An 18049-nucleotide genomic window follows, 5' to 3' on the forward strand; every position below is an offset into this window, starting at 1 on the left:
GTTTCATTGTGTTCTCTAATTGAGTCTTCCTTTATTTCTTCAAGTTTTCTTAAGATCATTGCTTGAAATTCTTTTTCAGACATTTCAAGGATTCCCTGTTCCATGGAGTCTGACTTTGGGGCATTACTGTATCCTTTTGGTGGTATCATTTCTTCTTGATTGTTTGTACTTCTAGTGTTTTTTTGCTGATGCTTGGTCATTTGGTAGGGGTTTTGCTTCGTCTGTTACACTGAGGTTGGCTGTGGAGTAGCCTTGGTTGCTACTGTGGGGGGTGAACTGTCTTTGCTTGACAGTAGGTGTGGTCGTAGTTATGTTAAACCAACTTGGCTCCTGTTTGGGACTCTGTGGTCGTAGAATGAGCCCCTAGTGCATGGAGTTCTGCTGGGACAAACTCGGTGGGTTGGATCTGTAGGCTGGTGCTCCCCCCTCGGTCTGAGGCAGGATGAGGGGCCACGTGGAGCCTTGTGGTACTGCTGGCTGGCACTGGCGGGCTCATCTGCATGGTTCTGGTTCAGGGCACCGGAGCAAGGCCTGGAGCTCCCCCCCTGCCTGGGTCCAAGGTGGCAGGTGAGGGGGCCACATGGACTCATGTGGTTCCACTGGCTGGATGGCGCCAGCGGGCTCACCTGTGCTGTGCTGGTTCGGGGTGCTAGGGTGGGGCCTGGAGCTCCTCCCCTGCCTTTTATTCATCTTGATCTAGCTAATATCATGTTTTTAAAAGCAGCAGAATACTTATTTTTAAACATTCTATAATCTAACTTTAGGATCTTGGTTTGTTGGTATTGGATAATTTTTATTGCACAGATTCAATTTATAAGAAAATGTTGCAGACATTGTCAGGAAGGTAGATAACAACCACTGTGATACTTATAAGCACTTGGGCCACATTTTTAATAGAATTATACATGATAAATATATATGTGTGTGTGTTTATATATATATGTATTTCCTTCTGAGCAAAACCAAAACAGCCCTATATGTTTAAAGATAAATACTCATTCATCCCACATATTTAATTTATATTACATTCAGTCACCACAGAAGCCAAATTGCTTTTTTGTTTTTCATTTGACATGTAATGCTAAAGCATAATGCCTATTGCAGAAGTATGTGAGCAGCTCTGAGAACTCTGTGGAGGCTTAGCTGTTTCTGCTGAGTTCAGGAGTTGAGTCAGCTTCAGGAAAGAGATTAGTCATATGCCGAACTCTGGTTCTCTCTTTATTCTTCCCCAAGTCTCAAGAATTGCTCTTTATACCATACGTGACATTAAATAAATACCAAATATTTTCACACCCTAACTTTCCTATTTGTGAACATTTTCTTAAAAGAGAGGTGGAGGATCTTGTGATTGAAAGTTTCAGGTGTATTTTTTGCTGCACAGTCCAGCTGACTGTGCCACATTGGCTAAGCCACATGACTTCTCAGTGCCTTGGCTGTTTCATTTGTAAACCAGGGAAAAGGACTTAGGTGAACTCCCAGGACCTTTCAGCTTTGGAGATGAGTTTGTAGAAAGTTCAAACAGTTTAGAAAACAGAACTAGGACACCTGCTGGCACCCCTGGAAGCAAGAGAGTGTCAGATACTATTTGTAATACAGGAATGAAATGTCTGATTAATTGTATGAAATTGTATTCTAACTGAACCAGTTTGCTCAGTTAATTTTTGTTTAAAATTAAAGGAGCACTTACTTCATTACCTTATACTAGACAAAAAACTAAACAAAAGACCTACAGAATTTTTGAATTGTGTTAAATCCACCACACCTAAAACTTTTGTTGTCTGATTTCAACAAATAGCTGTCTTCCTTCATAATTTTGAATTTATACCTATTTTAAATAAAAGTCATATATTAGCATATATTTGATAAATGTTTTATATAAATTATTAGACTATCATGAGTTAAAGTTAGGCAAACCACTTCCTGAGTAATTATAAAAAACAAAGTGTTTTCCTTTCAAGACTATGATTCTTATAAGCATTTGGACCACATGTTAATAGAACCATGCATGGCATGTGTGTATATGTGTGTTTATATATGTACATATATATTTATTTTTTTCTCTCTTCTGAGACAAATCAAAACAGTAGGTTTTAGTAGCTATTCTTTCAGAAGGACGAAAAATAACATATGCTGAATTCTGACTTTAATGTTTTTATATTTTTGCTTTTTATCTCCTGATTAGCCTATTTGTTCAGGCCACATTTATTGAGCAAATGTTATGTACAAAGCTTGTGCTAATGACCAGGTACACAGCAAAGTTATGTTCTAGTAGAAGAGATGGACATTAAAAACAAAATGCTCACAGACACATATGTAATCTTAATATTCACTATAAACTATGAAAGTTAAATATAGGTGTTAAGAGGGACCTTATTTGGTTTTAAGGATCAGGAAAGATGCCCCTGAGGAAGTGACATTTAATTTGAAACCAGAAGGATGTAGTTGGCCATGGGAAGAAGGAAGGGGGTGAGATTCCCAGGAAGGAAGAATAAAATGTGTAAACAGGCCGAGGAAGTGAAAGAAAGCCAGTGTAGCTGGAGTGAAAAGGGAAAGGTCATAGAGAAGGGAACTGAATGAGTCAGAAGAGATAGAAGGGGCTAAATTACGTAAGGTATTGTAGTCCATTTTAAGCATATAACACTTTGCTCTGAGTGTAGTGGAAAGCCGTTGAAGGTTTTTAAAAAAGCCTTTTAAGGTTAATGAAATGATCCAATTTATACTTGTAGTGAATTGCTCTGGTTACTAAATGAGGATGGACTGTGAAAGGGAAGCAAGAGTGAAAGGGAAGAAATCAATTAGGAGATTCTCACAGTGGTCCAGGGAGAGATATTGGTGGCTTGGACTATGTGGTGACAGTAGAGATAGAGAAGTAAATGATTTACATATATTTTGGGAAAACAGTCCACAGGACTGATGATTAATTTCATTGGAATAGATTAGGGAGAAAGATAAATCATGATAATTACCATGTTTCTGGATTAGGGACAAGAAGATGCCATATACTGACCTGGGGAAATGTAGAGGTAGAGTAGATTTGCAGAGAAAGGTGGCATTTCCCATTTTGCAGAATGCTGAGTATCAGAGAAGCTGGGTTCCTGTTCACAGGCATACCTACCAGGCCAGAACTGCATTACTATGACGTCTTTGCAAGCCACATTGCCTTTGATAACTCTGTGTCTGCTTTGATGCTATAACACCTTTGGACTCCACCCACAGTCCTCTACAATAGTGGCATTATTCCATTTGGCCAAAGTAAGCATTCCTATGGTGTGCTTCCACTGGATATGTAAATCACATAAAACCTTCAATTCAGGTCCTGCATAGGAAGAGGAAGCTAACCTCTCCAGGAACTGAGCCTGCAGCTGGAGAGATGGATAACAGTATTTAAATAAAGAATATGCTGATGTGCTCTCTATGCACCCACTGGGCTGCTCCTGCCCACCTTTTAATCTTTCCTGAGATCCAAATCAGGGGGAAAAAATCTGGCCTACAAAGGACTTGAAGCATTTTGCTGTGGTGGTGAGGAGCACCGTTTTCGAGACAAACACTCCTGTGTGAATTTTGGCTCCTACTAATCTACTAAGTGACTTTGGGCAAGTCACTTAACTTCTTCTCCAAGCTGCTATTTCTTTATGTGCAATAATAGGATTTATCTCATTAGGTTGATATGAGGATGGAAAGAGATAACACATGTAATGAGCCTGTCTCAGGCCATAGTGCATGGTAAGCCTGCCATAATAGCAGCTCTGTGTCTCAGCCTCTAAGTTAGTTAGTGTAGATAACTTTTTGAAGCACATAATACTAATACTTGGTTAACACGGTTGTCATTTCATGTTCTTCTCAATAATGATAGAAACGTTTTATATAAAGAACCACAATATAAAATAAAATATGTAAAAAACAGTAAATGGCAAAATTCTATTGCCAAGTCTTTGAACTTTAGGTACTAAATGAACTCAATTGCTAAAGTAATGAATTGACTCAATTCTCAGTGCTACTTCTTGTTTAATTTTCCTTAGTTTGTCAGAATTCCCCAATAATGCCCTTAGTCTGCTCTCTTTAGCTTATTTGGAAATTACTTTTATTTACTTAAAAGCTTGAAGGTCGGTGCAATTATATCCCTCATGTATCTTATGATCCTATGAGTCATATATTCATCTATGTCCATCTTTTTTCCCCCCTTTTTTTTGCAATCTGGCCTTGCAACTTATATCCACTTTTGTAAAGTGATGTCAGTACTCCTCAGGAAGGTGATTTTGATGCAGGTTGAGAAATATCAACATAAAGCTTCTGGTTGCCCTTTCCAGAAAGTTCCTGAGATATTTGGCAATAATTTTATTCTTTATATATGGCTTATAAATTACTATAAGCCATTAATTATGCCCTGGGGGATGAGGACTCTAACATGACCCTCCTTGAACTTGGCTGCCTTGGTGAGGATACTTTCCTTCTTCCTGGAGGCACAGGCATCATTAATCTGGAGCTGACATGCCTTGTGTAGTTGCTTACAGACTAGATGGACACTGAGCATTCTCTCTCAGTCTAAGGCAATTTGTGAAAACTAAGGCTTCAAGAAATTTAGTTTTTAATTCCCCTTAGTGTGTGTTACTAACCAAAGGCAAAAGAAGAAAAGACAAAGAAAAAATAATTCTAAATGTTAATCAAAAATATTTTTTCAGTTCACCTATATGCACAGAGAGCTAAATATTATTATTATTACTGTGCCAGCATTTCCCAATATGACTGTGATTTTTAAGACTTTTTTTTAATCTTGTAGGCAGACTTAAGTGGACAGTGATATGGCACGTAGAGTGATAGCTGTGCAATGCTCCTTGCAGAGAATTAGATTGTCATTTTGTCACCTCATCAGAATCAGTCACATCTGCCTCTTTTCTGGGACAATCAGTTAAGCAAATATTTGATTTCCTCTCTTTTACTGATTTCTTTCTTGTGACTGACTGGTCTTATATGTAGAGGTGTGCTTCGGTTAATAGACCAGGTGAACATTTGTGTTTGAATAAATGTCTGTAAGTTAAACAATTTCAAAATCCCTTAGAAAGCTAAGTTTATTAAAGAAATCCAAGGAAAATACATTAACAAAATGAAAATTTGTTCTAACAAGTTAATTATAACTCATAAACTTACTGTTTTTTTAATTTTTTAATTTTATATTATATTTGCTTATAATAAGGAATACTGCTAAGAATAAAAATTTTTAATTTCCCACAACTTACAATGATCTCAATTTCTTTATCTTAAGGGCATTGGGATTAGAACTGTGTTCATGAGGGGCTTCAAATGTTGCTAATCTATTTTGTTTCTTTAAAAAATGATACAAAGCAATCATGATAAAATACTAAAATTTAAGAAAACTGGATGGTAAGTACATAGGTGTTTGTTAAATTATTTTAAAATATTTTTTCTGCTCAAAATATTTCACAATAAAATAAGGGAATAAATAAGATATCTGGGTTATTCATGCTTTCTTTTTCTTTTCTTTATTGCTGTAGAAAGTATTTATCTTTTCTGGAACATTTAGAAAAAACTTGGATCCCTATGAACAGTGGAGTGATCGAGAAATATGGAAAGTTGCAGATGAGGTAAGGATGCTAACTGAAATAATTTTGAATGAGGTAACTCATATACATACAGAATAGTTGTTGTAGCTGAGATAATTTTACACATTTACCTTTGTATGTGTGTGTGTGTGTGTGTGTGTGTGTGCGCACACAACTTTAAAATGGAGAACCCTTATATACCTGGAGCACCCAGTACTTTTGATTAGACATCTCCCTCTCTCTTCAGTAGTAAGGCTCCAGAATGGACTAGTAAAGACTTAGTCCATTCTGGCTGCTATAACAAAATACCACAGACTGGGTAGCTTATAGACAGCAGACATTTATTTCTCATGGTTCTGGAGGTTGGAAAGTCCAAGATCAAGGCACTGGCAGATTCAATGTCTGGTGAGGGCTTGCTTCCTCATAGAGGACTGTATTTTAGCTGCATCCTTACATGGCAGAAGGGGTGAGCTAACTCTCTGGGGTCTCTTTCAAAAGGACCCACATTTATATTATGGATCAAGGGTAGAGCCCTCATGACCTAATCACCTCCCAAAGGCCCCACCTCCTAATACCATCACCTTGGGGTTTTAGGATTTCAACATATGAATTTGGAGGGACACAAACATTTAATCTATAGCAGGCCCCCCAAATAGCGTTACTTTGGCCTTCTTCCCTAACCAATTTGATTCAGTAAGACATGAACTAGCGAGACCCAAACACCTACAGTGCACTGGGATTATCCCTGATGTAAGGAATCATCTCTCCACAGCTTCTCATCTGTTTGCTCTCTGGGTACTGAAGCTCTCACTGCACAAGGAGGAGGCTTTAGTTTGTTTGACATGCTTCTCTGGGAAATAGTGTGTTAGCAGAAGGATGGTGCTCATACTAGAGCACCTGCACATGACTGTAGTCTTCTCTGGAAGTCACCAGGAGTATTCTGCCTTCGGGGAATGTGGCTATGAATGCTACCAGACAAAATGCCACATGACCTAGATGAAGCATATGCCACCTTTTGAAGTCATTAAGACACCGTAGAGGAAATATATGGATTAAAATAGAACCAAAATTCCTAAATTACACCCTATGCTTATCCAACAGGTGGTTCATTATAATTGAAGGCATTATGCAGAGGAATTTAGGATGGGGGAGATCTAGACTGAAACTCTTGATTCCCTTAACAGAGTACCCTATCTGTAAACTGATAATTCATGAAATACAGGCATGATATTAAATAAAGAGGGAACATAAATTGTTCCGTTTTGTTAAACTTTGAGGTGTAATTCCATAGCTCTGAATGGTGGAAGAATAGAATCATGAGACCTAAGACTGTCGAAACTAAAAGATCTGTTTAGAGAACAATTTTATTCCTCTATTTCCTGCACTTTTGGTTGTTGGCAGCCTAATTTCTGTTTATCCCAAATGTTCTTCCCTTTTCTGCCTCCCTTCAGAGTAGACCTTGCCAGCAGCTTTGAAATGTCTGTGAGTGTTAAACACTTACCCATTGAGTGCCCAACCTTAACATGCCCCTAATAAAATTCACTTAGATTAACCATTTTTATTATCAAAGTTTCCTTATTACCCAACAAACACAGGGGTTTTAAAGAAAACATTAACTAAATTGCAAGTAATACATTTTAAGATCTTTGATGTAACTTCAGAGAGTGAGCTATAGGAACACAATGCTGTGGGAGAGAAACTTGGGAAGGAAGACATTAGACTTTATAAAATTGGCAAGTATCACAAGGTCAGAGTAAAATTTACAGGAAAGCAGGATCATAAAATAATCTAAAATATTTAGAAGACATGGTTATGGTTTTAAATACTAATAATATAATACAAAAATTTTACCTGTCTAAATTTTTATTTGATCAGTTCATATTTAGGTATATCTTTTTACTGATCCCCTTTTTAATAATTTGCTGTTCATGAACAAAGTGATGATGCTCCTGTAACTTTAATATAATGTACTTTAAATATTGACAAGGCTCAAAAGTAGAATCCAAACAAACAAGCAATAGCCTAGAGAAGCAGAAAAAGGGATTTGGGTTTAAAAGTTATAAGGCCTAGGCTTTAGTTCTATATGGCTGGTCATATAATTTATCCAAACAGGAACATTTTGGGGTGTGTCAAATTCTAAGCTGGAAAGGACACTGGGACAAAAGGTGTAAAGCAGGACTGTCTGGGGCAAGCTGGAGTGTATGTAATCTCACCTAGACTTCTCTGTGACCTGGGTGTGACTTGTGTCTCTAAAGGGAAATGAAGTAATGAGATAACCAAACACCTGAATGTTATCCCAACAGTATCTCCTGCATAATTCCCCATTCTCCCAAATGGAAATAAAAATACACACAATGACAATGCCAGGCCAAGAGGCACTTTATTTCTAGCTTGGACTTGACCCCAAACTCCAGAGTGGAACCTTATCCTTGCTGACCTAGATTAGATTTTGTGAAGTCATGGAGATTTGTGCCTACTTACTAGCTCGAAGGCTTAGAACCAAAGCTGGCCCACACAGCCTCCTTTCCCTTTGTGCCCTAGGCCCACAACTTCATCTTGGCTATGGAAGAATTTAAAACAAGGCTAAGGAAGAAAAGAGTTTCTATCTAGGATCTAGAACTGAGGTGGTCTAATTTTCCTATCCCCAAACGACTCAGGCACAGACAGTTTGCCCCCAGGGAGTTGTGCCAAAATGACGTTATCAGCTGCATATACCAAAGAGAATCTCAAAAGAGACTGAATCCTAACAGGAAAAAAAATGGACCCCTAACATGTAGCCCAATAAATTAATTAGTAGGGTTGTTGTAACTTTTGGGGTTTATACATATAATGAGCCCAGCCCAGTGCCTGTCAAATAATAGGCACTAAGTAAATGTTCGTTATTATAATCATGTTTCTATCTGGTCGTCACCTGTCCATCACTTCAATGTTGTTTGACAGAATCCTAATTCTTGTCTCACTTATTCTTCCCAGAAATTTTATGTATCCACTTGACTCTTAATACCTATATGTTTATGACTCCCAGACCTGCCTATTCCCAGAGCTCCCTACCTGATAACTCAGCATATGAAAAGTGCCTTATGGCGATAAGAGAACTTCCTAGCTCCCCCACCCACACACCTGGGCTGTGCTCCTAATCCAGCCACTGGTATCACCACTCTCTACTTGCCCAAAGTCAAAACCTGGGACTCGTCCTTGACTCTCAGTTTTGTCCACTGTTCCCTACATATCAAATCCTGTCAATGCTATCTCTTACAAACATCTAGAATTTATTCACTTTTCTCCATCCTCACCTGATACACTATGAACTCTTATGTGGGTTTCTGAAATAGGTTCCTGGCTGGTTTCCCTTACTAGCTCCCTATAGTTTATTCTGCTCTTTGTAGCTCTGGTGATCCTCCTAAGCCCCATGTCTGATCACATTGTTTCTTCCCTGCTTGTGGCTCCTTCCTGCACATTGGACAAAGTCCATATTGCTTAAGATGGTTTACAAGGTCCTTCATGATTTGGTCTTTGTCTGCCTCTCTTAGCTCACTCCCCAGTCTCCCGTGCATCGCATGATTCAGCCATACTGAATTTCCTTGGTTTCTCTAAAGTACTGAATGCTTTCTGTCCTCCAGAGGCTTTCTCACATGCTGTCTTGGATACCTGGGAAACTCTCCCAGCCCTTTCCTGCCTGCTCCTGCTCATCATTCATGCCTCTCCTTACACATGGGTTCATCCTGGAATCCTGCCCTGATGCTGCAGTTCTGAGGGAGGAGCCTTTCTTAGGCATACCCTATACCTTCACCCCTTTTCAATATATTCCTCACGCTGGATAGCGATTGGCTTCTTAACCTGTCCATGTCCCTCACTGAGTTGTAAGTTCTGTGAGGGCAGGGATCATGTCCTAGTCATTATGGTATTTCCAGTGGTGGCCATGTGGATGGTGTTCAATAAATATTGATTGAATGAATGGGTGAATAAAGGATTCTTTCATTTCTTGTGTAATATATCATGAAAACAGCCTTGTGATTGATACAGAACAGGCATTACCACTCCCATTTTAGTAATGAGGCTACTGAGCCTTGGGGAGTCTCAGAGCCTTGGCTGAGAATACTGGTGGGTGCAGGAACAGAGCTGCATCTCTGACTTCTGGTTCACAAGCTGTTTCACCCCGCAAGCTCTCTCAGCGTCCTCCATAATATAAGCACCATGTCTGTTTGTTTTAGAATGAAGGCTTTTTTGGTTACTGTTTGCTTTTTAGATTAGTTATAAAATGGTTTCCATCCTTACACAGTGATAGTCGGGTAAGACATTTTAGAGAGCCAGCTAAAATAGCAGAAACAGTGGTCTTTTAAGTTGACAATTTGCCCTGGAAAAGCTGCAGAGGAGCAAAAGAGTGTCAAAAGGAGTTGAGAGCGTCTATTTTTATAACCGCCCACTAATGGACTATTCAGGCAAACCACAGTTCACTTCTCTGATTTTTTTCATGTTTCCTTGTCATGAGAGCAAACTATTGCGCCATAACAACATTCCAGAGTGCGGCAATAGCAAAAGTCAACATTTTGAACAAAATGCCTGGTGCTTTACAGACTGTTAGGCATTTTTTAGTTTGATATGTCACAAAATAAAATTTCTTGTTTCTTAATAGCACTTTGAGAAGTACATTCGATTTGTCAGCTCAGTAGCATAAAGCTGACAAATTCTTATATCCTAAAGTTCTTTATATTCACAAATTGCTGATGAGTTTATTTAAAAATTTTTTAATGCTAGGTTGGAATGAAAATAATTAGGAAAGTTTAGATTCTAGTAATTTTGAGTTTATCTTAGTTTGGACAAGACTGAGCTAAAGTTTATTTTTAATATATTGAAAAATGGTTTGTGATGACAGTATTAATAAGATCATATTGGGGATATATATGTTTATGAGAGTACGGCAAAAAGTTCATGGAAAGATTCATATTATCCTTTTTGTGTGTGTATACGGTTTGCATAATCTCCTGCTAGAGATTTTATTTATTTATTTGTCTAAAATTTTTTTGTTAAAACATTGATTATACATATTTATGGGTATAGAGTTATATTTCAATATGTTTATGCAATGTGTGTTGACCTATTCAGAGTAATTAACCTATTCATCAGTGCAAAACTTAATCATTTCCTTGTGATGTGCACATTTGATCTCCTCTCTTCTGGTCATTTGGGGGGTTTTCCTTCACTGTTTTGCTGGATTCCATTGTTTTCTCCTAGACAGTCTACAGGTGACTATCTCCTTGTTGCTTTGGACTTTTTGCATTAGAAGCAAGGGCTGGTTGCCTCTAGTCAGCCATCTTGCTGGAAAAAAAAGGATTATCTTTTAATTCTATTTTTCCATGAACTCTTTGAAGTATCCTCATATGTGTGTGTGTGTGTGTGTGTGTGTGTGTGCGTGTGTGTGTGTGTATAAAAGATTCTGCTGCAAAAGATCACTAAATTAGATGATCTCTGTAGCAATTTCATTGTCTTTTCTTGTGTGTGTCTGTGCTCATAGCACTTACCTTTTTGAACAGCAATTTTCTTCTTATTGTATTTCTCCCCATCTGGACCATGAGTTCTTTCAAGACAGGGCCTGTGTTATTCATCTTTGAATTCCCAGGTTTGTCATAGTACCTAGAATTTAATAAACTCTCATTAAGAATCTTTTGAAGGAATACATAACTAAGCAGTCATTCCTAGCAGCACATATTACTTGGTAACAATAACTGTATCTTTTCAAAAACAATTGCTAGTCTATCTACTATTTTCTATCCAAATCCTATCACAATATCTGGCGGAAAACAGGTACTTAATAAGTTTGTGAAATGTGCATTGACTTCAAAATTTAGTCTTACTAGTTTATATTGACCTTTCTCTAGTGAATATGATTGTACAAGATTTTTACTATACTTCATAGTGAATAAAACAGTGAGATAGAAATGTTGCAAAATACCCCCTACATTAGTCAGTCCTGCTGTCATTCATTTTAAAATTCTGTTCTCTAAATATTGACAGTGATATATATTTAAGTATTTAATTATTTACTTGTAGTAAAGAGTTTCATCTGAGGAAAAGCACAGTTTGCTTTTATCACAGGAAAGTGCAAAGTATAACACAGTAAAGTAGCTTTCCTAGTATGGTCTTAGGAGATTATTGTGCGATTGGTATGAATCTAGAGGGAGAATACTACATTCTTACCAAAATGTCAACCCTGTTACTATGAGTATGGTTTAACTTAATAGTATTGCAGTACTTCCTGCTATCTTACTTCTCAAGGCAACTTGGGAATGGAAAATCTTACAAACCTTATTGTCGCACTAGGACAGTGTTTTAGTAACCGAGCCCATGGCCTTGAGTTTTTCCAGTCTCCAACAATGCTAATTGTTACCATGTATTACATGCTTACCATGTGCCGTACTTTGTGGCAGCTTCTTTCCACAGATTGTCTCATTTAATCCTCATAACAACCCTTTAACATCAATACTATTATGACCTCCATATGAAGTAAATGAGATGTAAAGTAACACACCTGACATAATCAGTAAATGAGCAGAGGAGCGTGTATTCAAAAGCCATTTGTTTGACTTCAGAGCTCTAGTTTTTAACAAAGACTTTTCTTGATGGTTAATTTAACTAAAAAAAGAAAATCTTCAAATGCTGCCGATTGATCTGATATAAAGTACTGACATCTCTGCCAGTGTTAGGGAACTTCTAATTTTGTAATTTGAGTTTTGGAGGATCTTTATATGGTCTTGAAAACTCACTGGCAAAGCAATATGAATCAGATCATACTCTGTAATGGCATAACTAAAACCAGCAATCATTCATTCATCCTTAAGTTTTGATTCACTTATCATTCTTCAAACTTCTGTTTCTTTTGTTTGACCACCAGCATTCTAGGAGCTCATATTTGGTGAAAGAATGAATGAATGGGTTGAGGCTGACAATATGTCCAGCATTGGCACTGGGGACACAGACCTGAAGACCACCTCTTTACCCTCAAAAAACTTACAGTTTAACATGGGAAATTTGCAGAAGTATTACCATGACTTGGTGTCTGACTTCCTTAAGGGATGATCAGGGATATCCAGGATACTCCAGGCTGAGTAATGGCACAATCCTGAGAATATGAGGTATATAGGGAAAGACATGCTGTTTGGAGCTGCTGGGAATGAGTGTAGGGGGCTCGATTCTGGATGCCTTATATGCCATGTCAAAGAGCTCAGATTTTATTCTACCAGGAAGAGAACTACCACAGGAGTTAAAACAGAGATGATATGGTCAGACCTGCATTTTAGGAAGATCCCTGGTGTGTTTGTGTGGTGGATTGATAATTCGACCAGTTGGAATTTGTAAGATTATGCTTAATAGATGATGATGGCCCAAACTAGGGTTACTTTCATAGGGCTGGCAAAAAGGAGAAGGATTTAAGAAGTAGTTGGAAGAAGTCCAGGGCTGGAGATAAAGATCTGAAAATTATTAGCTTATAGGTGGTCATTGATACCCTAAAAATGACTGAGATCTCAGTGGAGAGTTTGGAGAATTCAGGGTGAAGAAAACTAATATTCAAGGGACAGGAAGAGATAATAGGAAGTTATGGTCACAGAGTGTGTAGTTTCTCATAAGCTAAGGAACAGGTGTTTTAGGAAGAAAAAATGTTCTGTGCTATTAGGCAGTGAGACAACAGATGTATACTGATTTTTGAGATTTCTAGGTAAAAAAGTGGGTAAATGTTGAGTGATGGCTAAAGGAGAACCTGGAGGCAAGAGAAGGGTTGTCTTTTTGTTTTAAGAAGGGAAATACCATAGCAGATTCATTCACAGGCTGAAACAATAAAGAGCAAGAGGTTGAAGACAAAGACACAGGTCTCCTAACTCTCTGCCCAATGTCCTTTATTCACATTCTCTTGCGTCCCAGAGTAGTTTTATGTTTGAGTCTTCAGGGACACATCAGAGTAATCCCCCTTGTCTAATTAATGTGTTTACATTCCCTACTATCTCAGAAACCCTTTTCAAACTTTAATGAATTCTCACAAAGTAAGATTAATGAGAAACCAGTCAAGAAATGGAGAATTATCTGCAATGTACACGATGGACACACAGTTCATTTTTGCTGAAACAAAACAGTGATATGGGCCATTTCTGAATTCATTTCTGAAAACATAAGATTCTTTCTGAAGGCTGTTATCTCATTCTGTCTATATTAGAGTTCAGTGGGAGCACATCTTGCATCCTCATATTAAATTCCAGACTCCTCAAGGGCTACAGACAGTCTTCTATATATCTCTTTAGCCTTTATACACTCAGTAGTACTTGGCAAAAAATAAACATTTAATGCACATTTATTTGAATAAATGATAAGAGCCCAAGACTTCAGTAATTTTTGTCTTATTTTAATAGCATAGGTTTCTGTATTTCACTTACATTTACAAACTTTTCTTTATTTCTGTCCAGCTTAAAAAAATAAGCCATTGACCCTTATAATCTATAGCCCAATATTTAAGAGTCTTTAAATCCCATGGTAATACATCACTATTTTAACTCCATTTAAAAAAAAATTTCATAGTTTTACCAATTTCTTACAGTTTTCATGAATTGAAAAGATGTGTAGGTGAGTTGCCATATGTAATTTTGAAAACCTCCCCAGTTGATTCTTGATGAAATCTTTCATCCTCTATTATGTCAGAGTAGAGGATGGCAGGTAGCATAAACGATGGGAAGTATGGTGCCGTGTCATATCTTTCCCCTTTTATGCTACCTTCTGTCCTCTACGATCTACACAGGATGTCATGATGGAGTAAATAATTGCATTCTATACATATTATCTTTTCCAGCATATATTCAATTGTATTGTAAATACAATCATGCATTACTTAACAATGGGGATATGTTCTGAGAAATGCATCGTCAGGTGATTTTGTCATTAGGCAAACATCATAGAGTGTTCTTATACAAACCTAGACGGTATTGCCTATTTACACACTCAGTTTATATGGTATAGCCATTATAATCTTATGGGGCCACCATCATATTCATGCTCATGGTTGAATGAAACATTGTTATGTGGTGCATGACTGTACTAATATATGGCTTTATGAACCCTAAACCTTGCAGGAACTATGTGCTCTTTATCGTTTCCTCAATGCCTGTTGAGGTACCTGTCACAGAATAGGTACTCATTGAAAGTTTTCTGAATGAATGAAGTACAGAGCTATAACAAGTCATAGACTAATCTTTTATAGCTGCCAAGATTATAAATAGACTATTGCTCAAACAAACTCAAATAATGGGAGTTGGGGTGGGGGTTGATAGGAAATTTAAGCCTTCAGAATACCTATGTTTATTTTTAGATCGTCAGCCTCTTGAGTGTTTTTAACCATGTGGTATCTGAACTACCTTCTCTATGAACAGTGTTTTCCCTCTTTCTTTTCTGCAGGTTGGACTCAGATCTGTGATAGAACAGTTTCCTGGGAGGCTTGATTTTGTCCTTGTTGATGGGGGTTATGTCCTGAGCCATGGCCACAAGCAGTTGATATGCTTGGCCAGATCTGTCCTCAGTAAGGCAAAGATCTTGCTGCTTGATGAACCCAGTGCTCATTTGGATCCAATGTGAGTTTCAGAAATCCTTTTAGTTAATAGCATAGGGGAGCAGAATCATTGAGACCTACTTCATATTGACACAAACTTCCATTAGGCTGACATGTCTGCAAGTGGGGGACTTCCTCCAGACATGAAATAATTGCACTGAGGAAAAGTCACTATTTGACATGACTACAAATGCTTATTACCCTGTATAAGAGGCCTGTGTTCTCTTTCGAGTGTAGTTTGGAATTTCATATAAACTATTCCCCCTGTCAAAACATGATGAAATATTTAGTTACATGGGCATAATCTAATCCTTATGATTTTTGTTTATATCCCATTTATTCCATAAACATATTTATGTAAAATAGTGAACTACTGGTGATTCTACATAATGATAAAATGTACTTATTTATGAAATTTTATTCAAAATATTTCTCTTCTATTTATTTATAGATACTTAGAATCTACCCCATGGCTGATAGGCTGACTGTGACTAACTCTGTATCAAGATTACGTTAAAAGTATTTAAAGAAAGAATTAATTTAAAGAACTAAATTGATAGAACAATAGGCATATTATCAAGAATAAAGGCAGTTCTCTGATGTTATATGTGGTATTTTCTTTCTTTTCTAGAACATACCAAATAATTCGAAGAACTTTAAAACAAGCATTTGCTGATTGCACAGTAATCCTCTCTGAACACAGGATAGAAGCAATGTTGGAATGTCAACGATTTTTGGTGAGTCGTTATAAATTTACTCAAGATCTCTTTTCCCTTGTCATTCTTAATAGCAATCTCATACATGATAGTTACTGTAAACTGCAGCAATGTACACATTCTTCCTTAAAACATGTGACATACGTCCATCCAGCTTTACTCAAAATAGCTGCACAAGTTTTTCACTTTGAACTATAAGGCGAGATTGAAATTCATTAAATCTAAAATAGCAGCATATTACTAAGTTACATTAATAAATTGGTTACCTATATTTTTGAGCCCTTTATTTGGTGACCAAATCATAAAAAATAGTCTACTTAAAAAAAAAGAAAAAAAAAGTTTTTCTGGTTCTTTCAATAACTAAATCTCCCTTGGATGGGATCCAACAGGCTTGGTCGTCTTACAATCTGACTTACGGTTTTAATTTTGTAGTTGAGGGGCTCATTTCATTTTCCTAGTCATTATTTGGAGCTCTGGTCAGTGCCTCTCTGAACCATTGTGCTTTCAAAACTGTCACAGATTCCTTCAAGTGATGTTTACAAATTCCCCCTGGTTTAGTCATAAGGAAGTTCAGAGGATGATGTATCAGGTCATTTCTGTTAAGGCTTTTGAGCCTCCTGGAGGTAAACGCCTTCCTTACCGAAAGATTGTTATTACCATTATTATTACTAAGTTTGAAGTGACAGATTATGGGGACAGACTGACAACCTCTTGCCCTGCCATGGATAAGTTCAGGAGGTTGGTTAAAGCCCTCTGTCCTCTGGCCTCGTGTTTGCTCAACTTTGACATGCAAAGGAGGCATATTAAACTTAGGCATATCCTCTTCAGTTTGAAATTTCTAAGCTTCAGATCCACCACTGTTGGAAGAGGTTCAACTTTTTATGGTGAGGTGGACTTCTACCCATTTTTAGGATAATATCTAAGGGATCTAACATTAATCCTTCTTGTTTCCAAAGCGCCCTCAGTTCCTCTAAAGTTCCCTAAAGAAGTGTGTTGTCCAGTACCATAATAATTTTTTTTAAAAAATCTTCCTGCTGCTACATAGAAAATTACAGATAATTTCACAGGTGGTAGAACCTCCTTAAAGCAAGAGGACACCGCAGTTAAATGAGATATACCTGACTGTTTAAAATGCAAGGCTCTGGATGCTATGGCTTTGTTTGGGGGGGGGGGGGGTGGTTTTTTTTTTTGGTTTTTTTTTTCCTTTTTGTTTTTTTTTTTACTGACCGGTAACGGGATCGCAACCCTCAGTGTTGCGCCCAAAATCTTCCTGCTGCTACATAGAAAATTACAGATAATTTCACAGGTGGTAGAACCTCCTTAAAGCAAGAGGACACCGCAGTTAAATGAGATATACCTGACTGTTTAAAATGCAAGGCTCTGGATGCTATGGCTTTGTTTGGGGGGGGGGGGGGGTTGATTGTTTTTTTGGCTTTTATTTTCCTTTGACCCTATGCTAGTTTCTGTCTGTGTTCTGGTCCGACCTGCCTTCTGTCTGAGATCTCATTAACAGTACTTTCCTAGGTCATAGAAGACAACAAAGTGCGACAGTATGATTCTATCCAGAAATTACTGAGTGAGAAGAGCGTCTTCCAGCAGGCCATCAGCTCCTCGGACAGGGTGAAGCTTCTGCCTCGCCGGAACTCGAGCAAGCACAAGTCTCGATCCCAAATCGCTGCTCTGAAGGAGGAGACAGAAGAAGAGGTGCAAGAAACACGGCTTTAAAGAGCAGTGCAGACGTTTGCATGGGACATTTGCTCATGGAGTTGTAAGAAGAATAGTTGCCTCTGCCTCAGAAAACAAAAACAAATAATGATTTTTAAAAGAAAAAGAAAAAAAAGAAACATTTTGGTAAAAGGAATTGAGGACGTTCATACGGGACTGGCTAAATAGCTTCTTGGCAATGGTGAAAGGTACTTCAAATCCATGAAGATTTACCACTTCTGTTTCACCAGCCAGATTTTCCTGAAAACCCTTGCCCTTTGGTAGTAGTTGGAAGGGCAGCTATAAATGTCAACCAGTTTAGTTGTTCAGCTTATTTTTTAGTGAAACTTGTTAATTTGTATCATTGGAGAAGAACTGAAATCGTACTACTTAGAGAAATGATTAACGATAACTGGAAACTTTAGAAGTTTATGTAGATTTATATCCCTTTTTCTTTCCTCTCACCAAGATAGTTAGAAACACAACTA

At 37.6% G+C, this 18049-nt stretch overlaps 1 protein-coding gene across 1 annotated transcript in view; it reads left to right on the forward strand.

The window, feature by feature from the left end:
* Positions 1-17582, forward strand: part of CFTR (cystic fibrosis transmembrane conductance regulator (ATP-binding cassette sub-family C, member 7)) — a 189001-nt gene extending 171419 nt beyond the window's left edge. Inside the window, exons 25-28 of the mRNA XM_008581074.1 lie at positions 5511-5600; positions 14991-15163; positions 15773-15878; positions 17382-17582. Coding sequence (XP_008579296.1) covers positions 5511-5600; positions 14991-15163; positions 15773-15878; positions 17382-17582 — 570 coding nt within the window. The remainder of the gene's footprint in view (positions 1-5510; positions 5601-14990; positions 15164-15772; positions 15879-17381) is intronic.
* Positions 17583-18049: the final 467 nt, after the last annotated feature.

This window comes from Galeopterus variegatus, unplaced genomic scaffold, assembly GCF_000696425.1.
Source record: "Galeopterus variegatus unplaced genomic scaffold, G_variegatus-3.0.2 Scaffold89, whole genome shotgun sequence".
Lineage (NCBI taxonomy): Eukaryota > Metazoa > Chordata > Mammalia > Dermoptera > Cynocephalidae > Galeopterus > Galeopterus variegatus.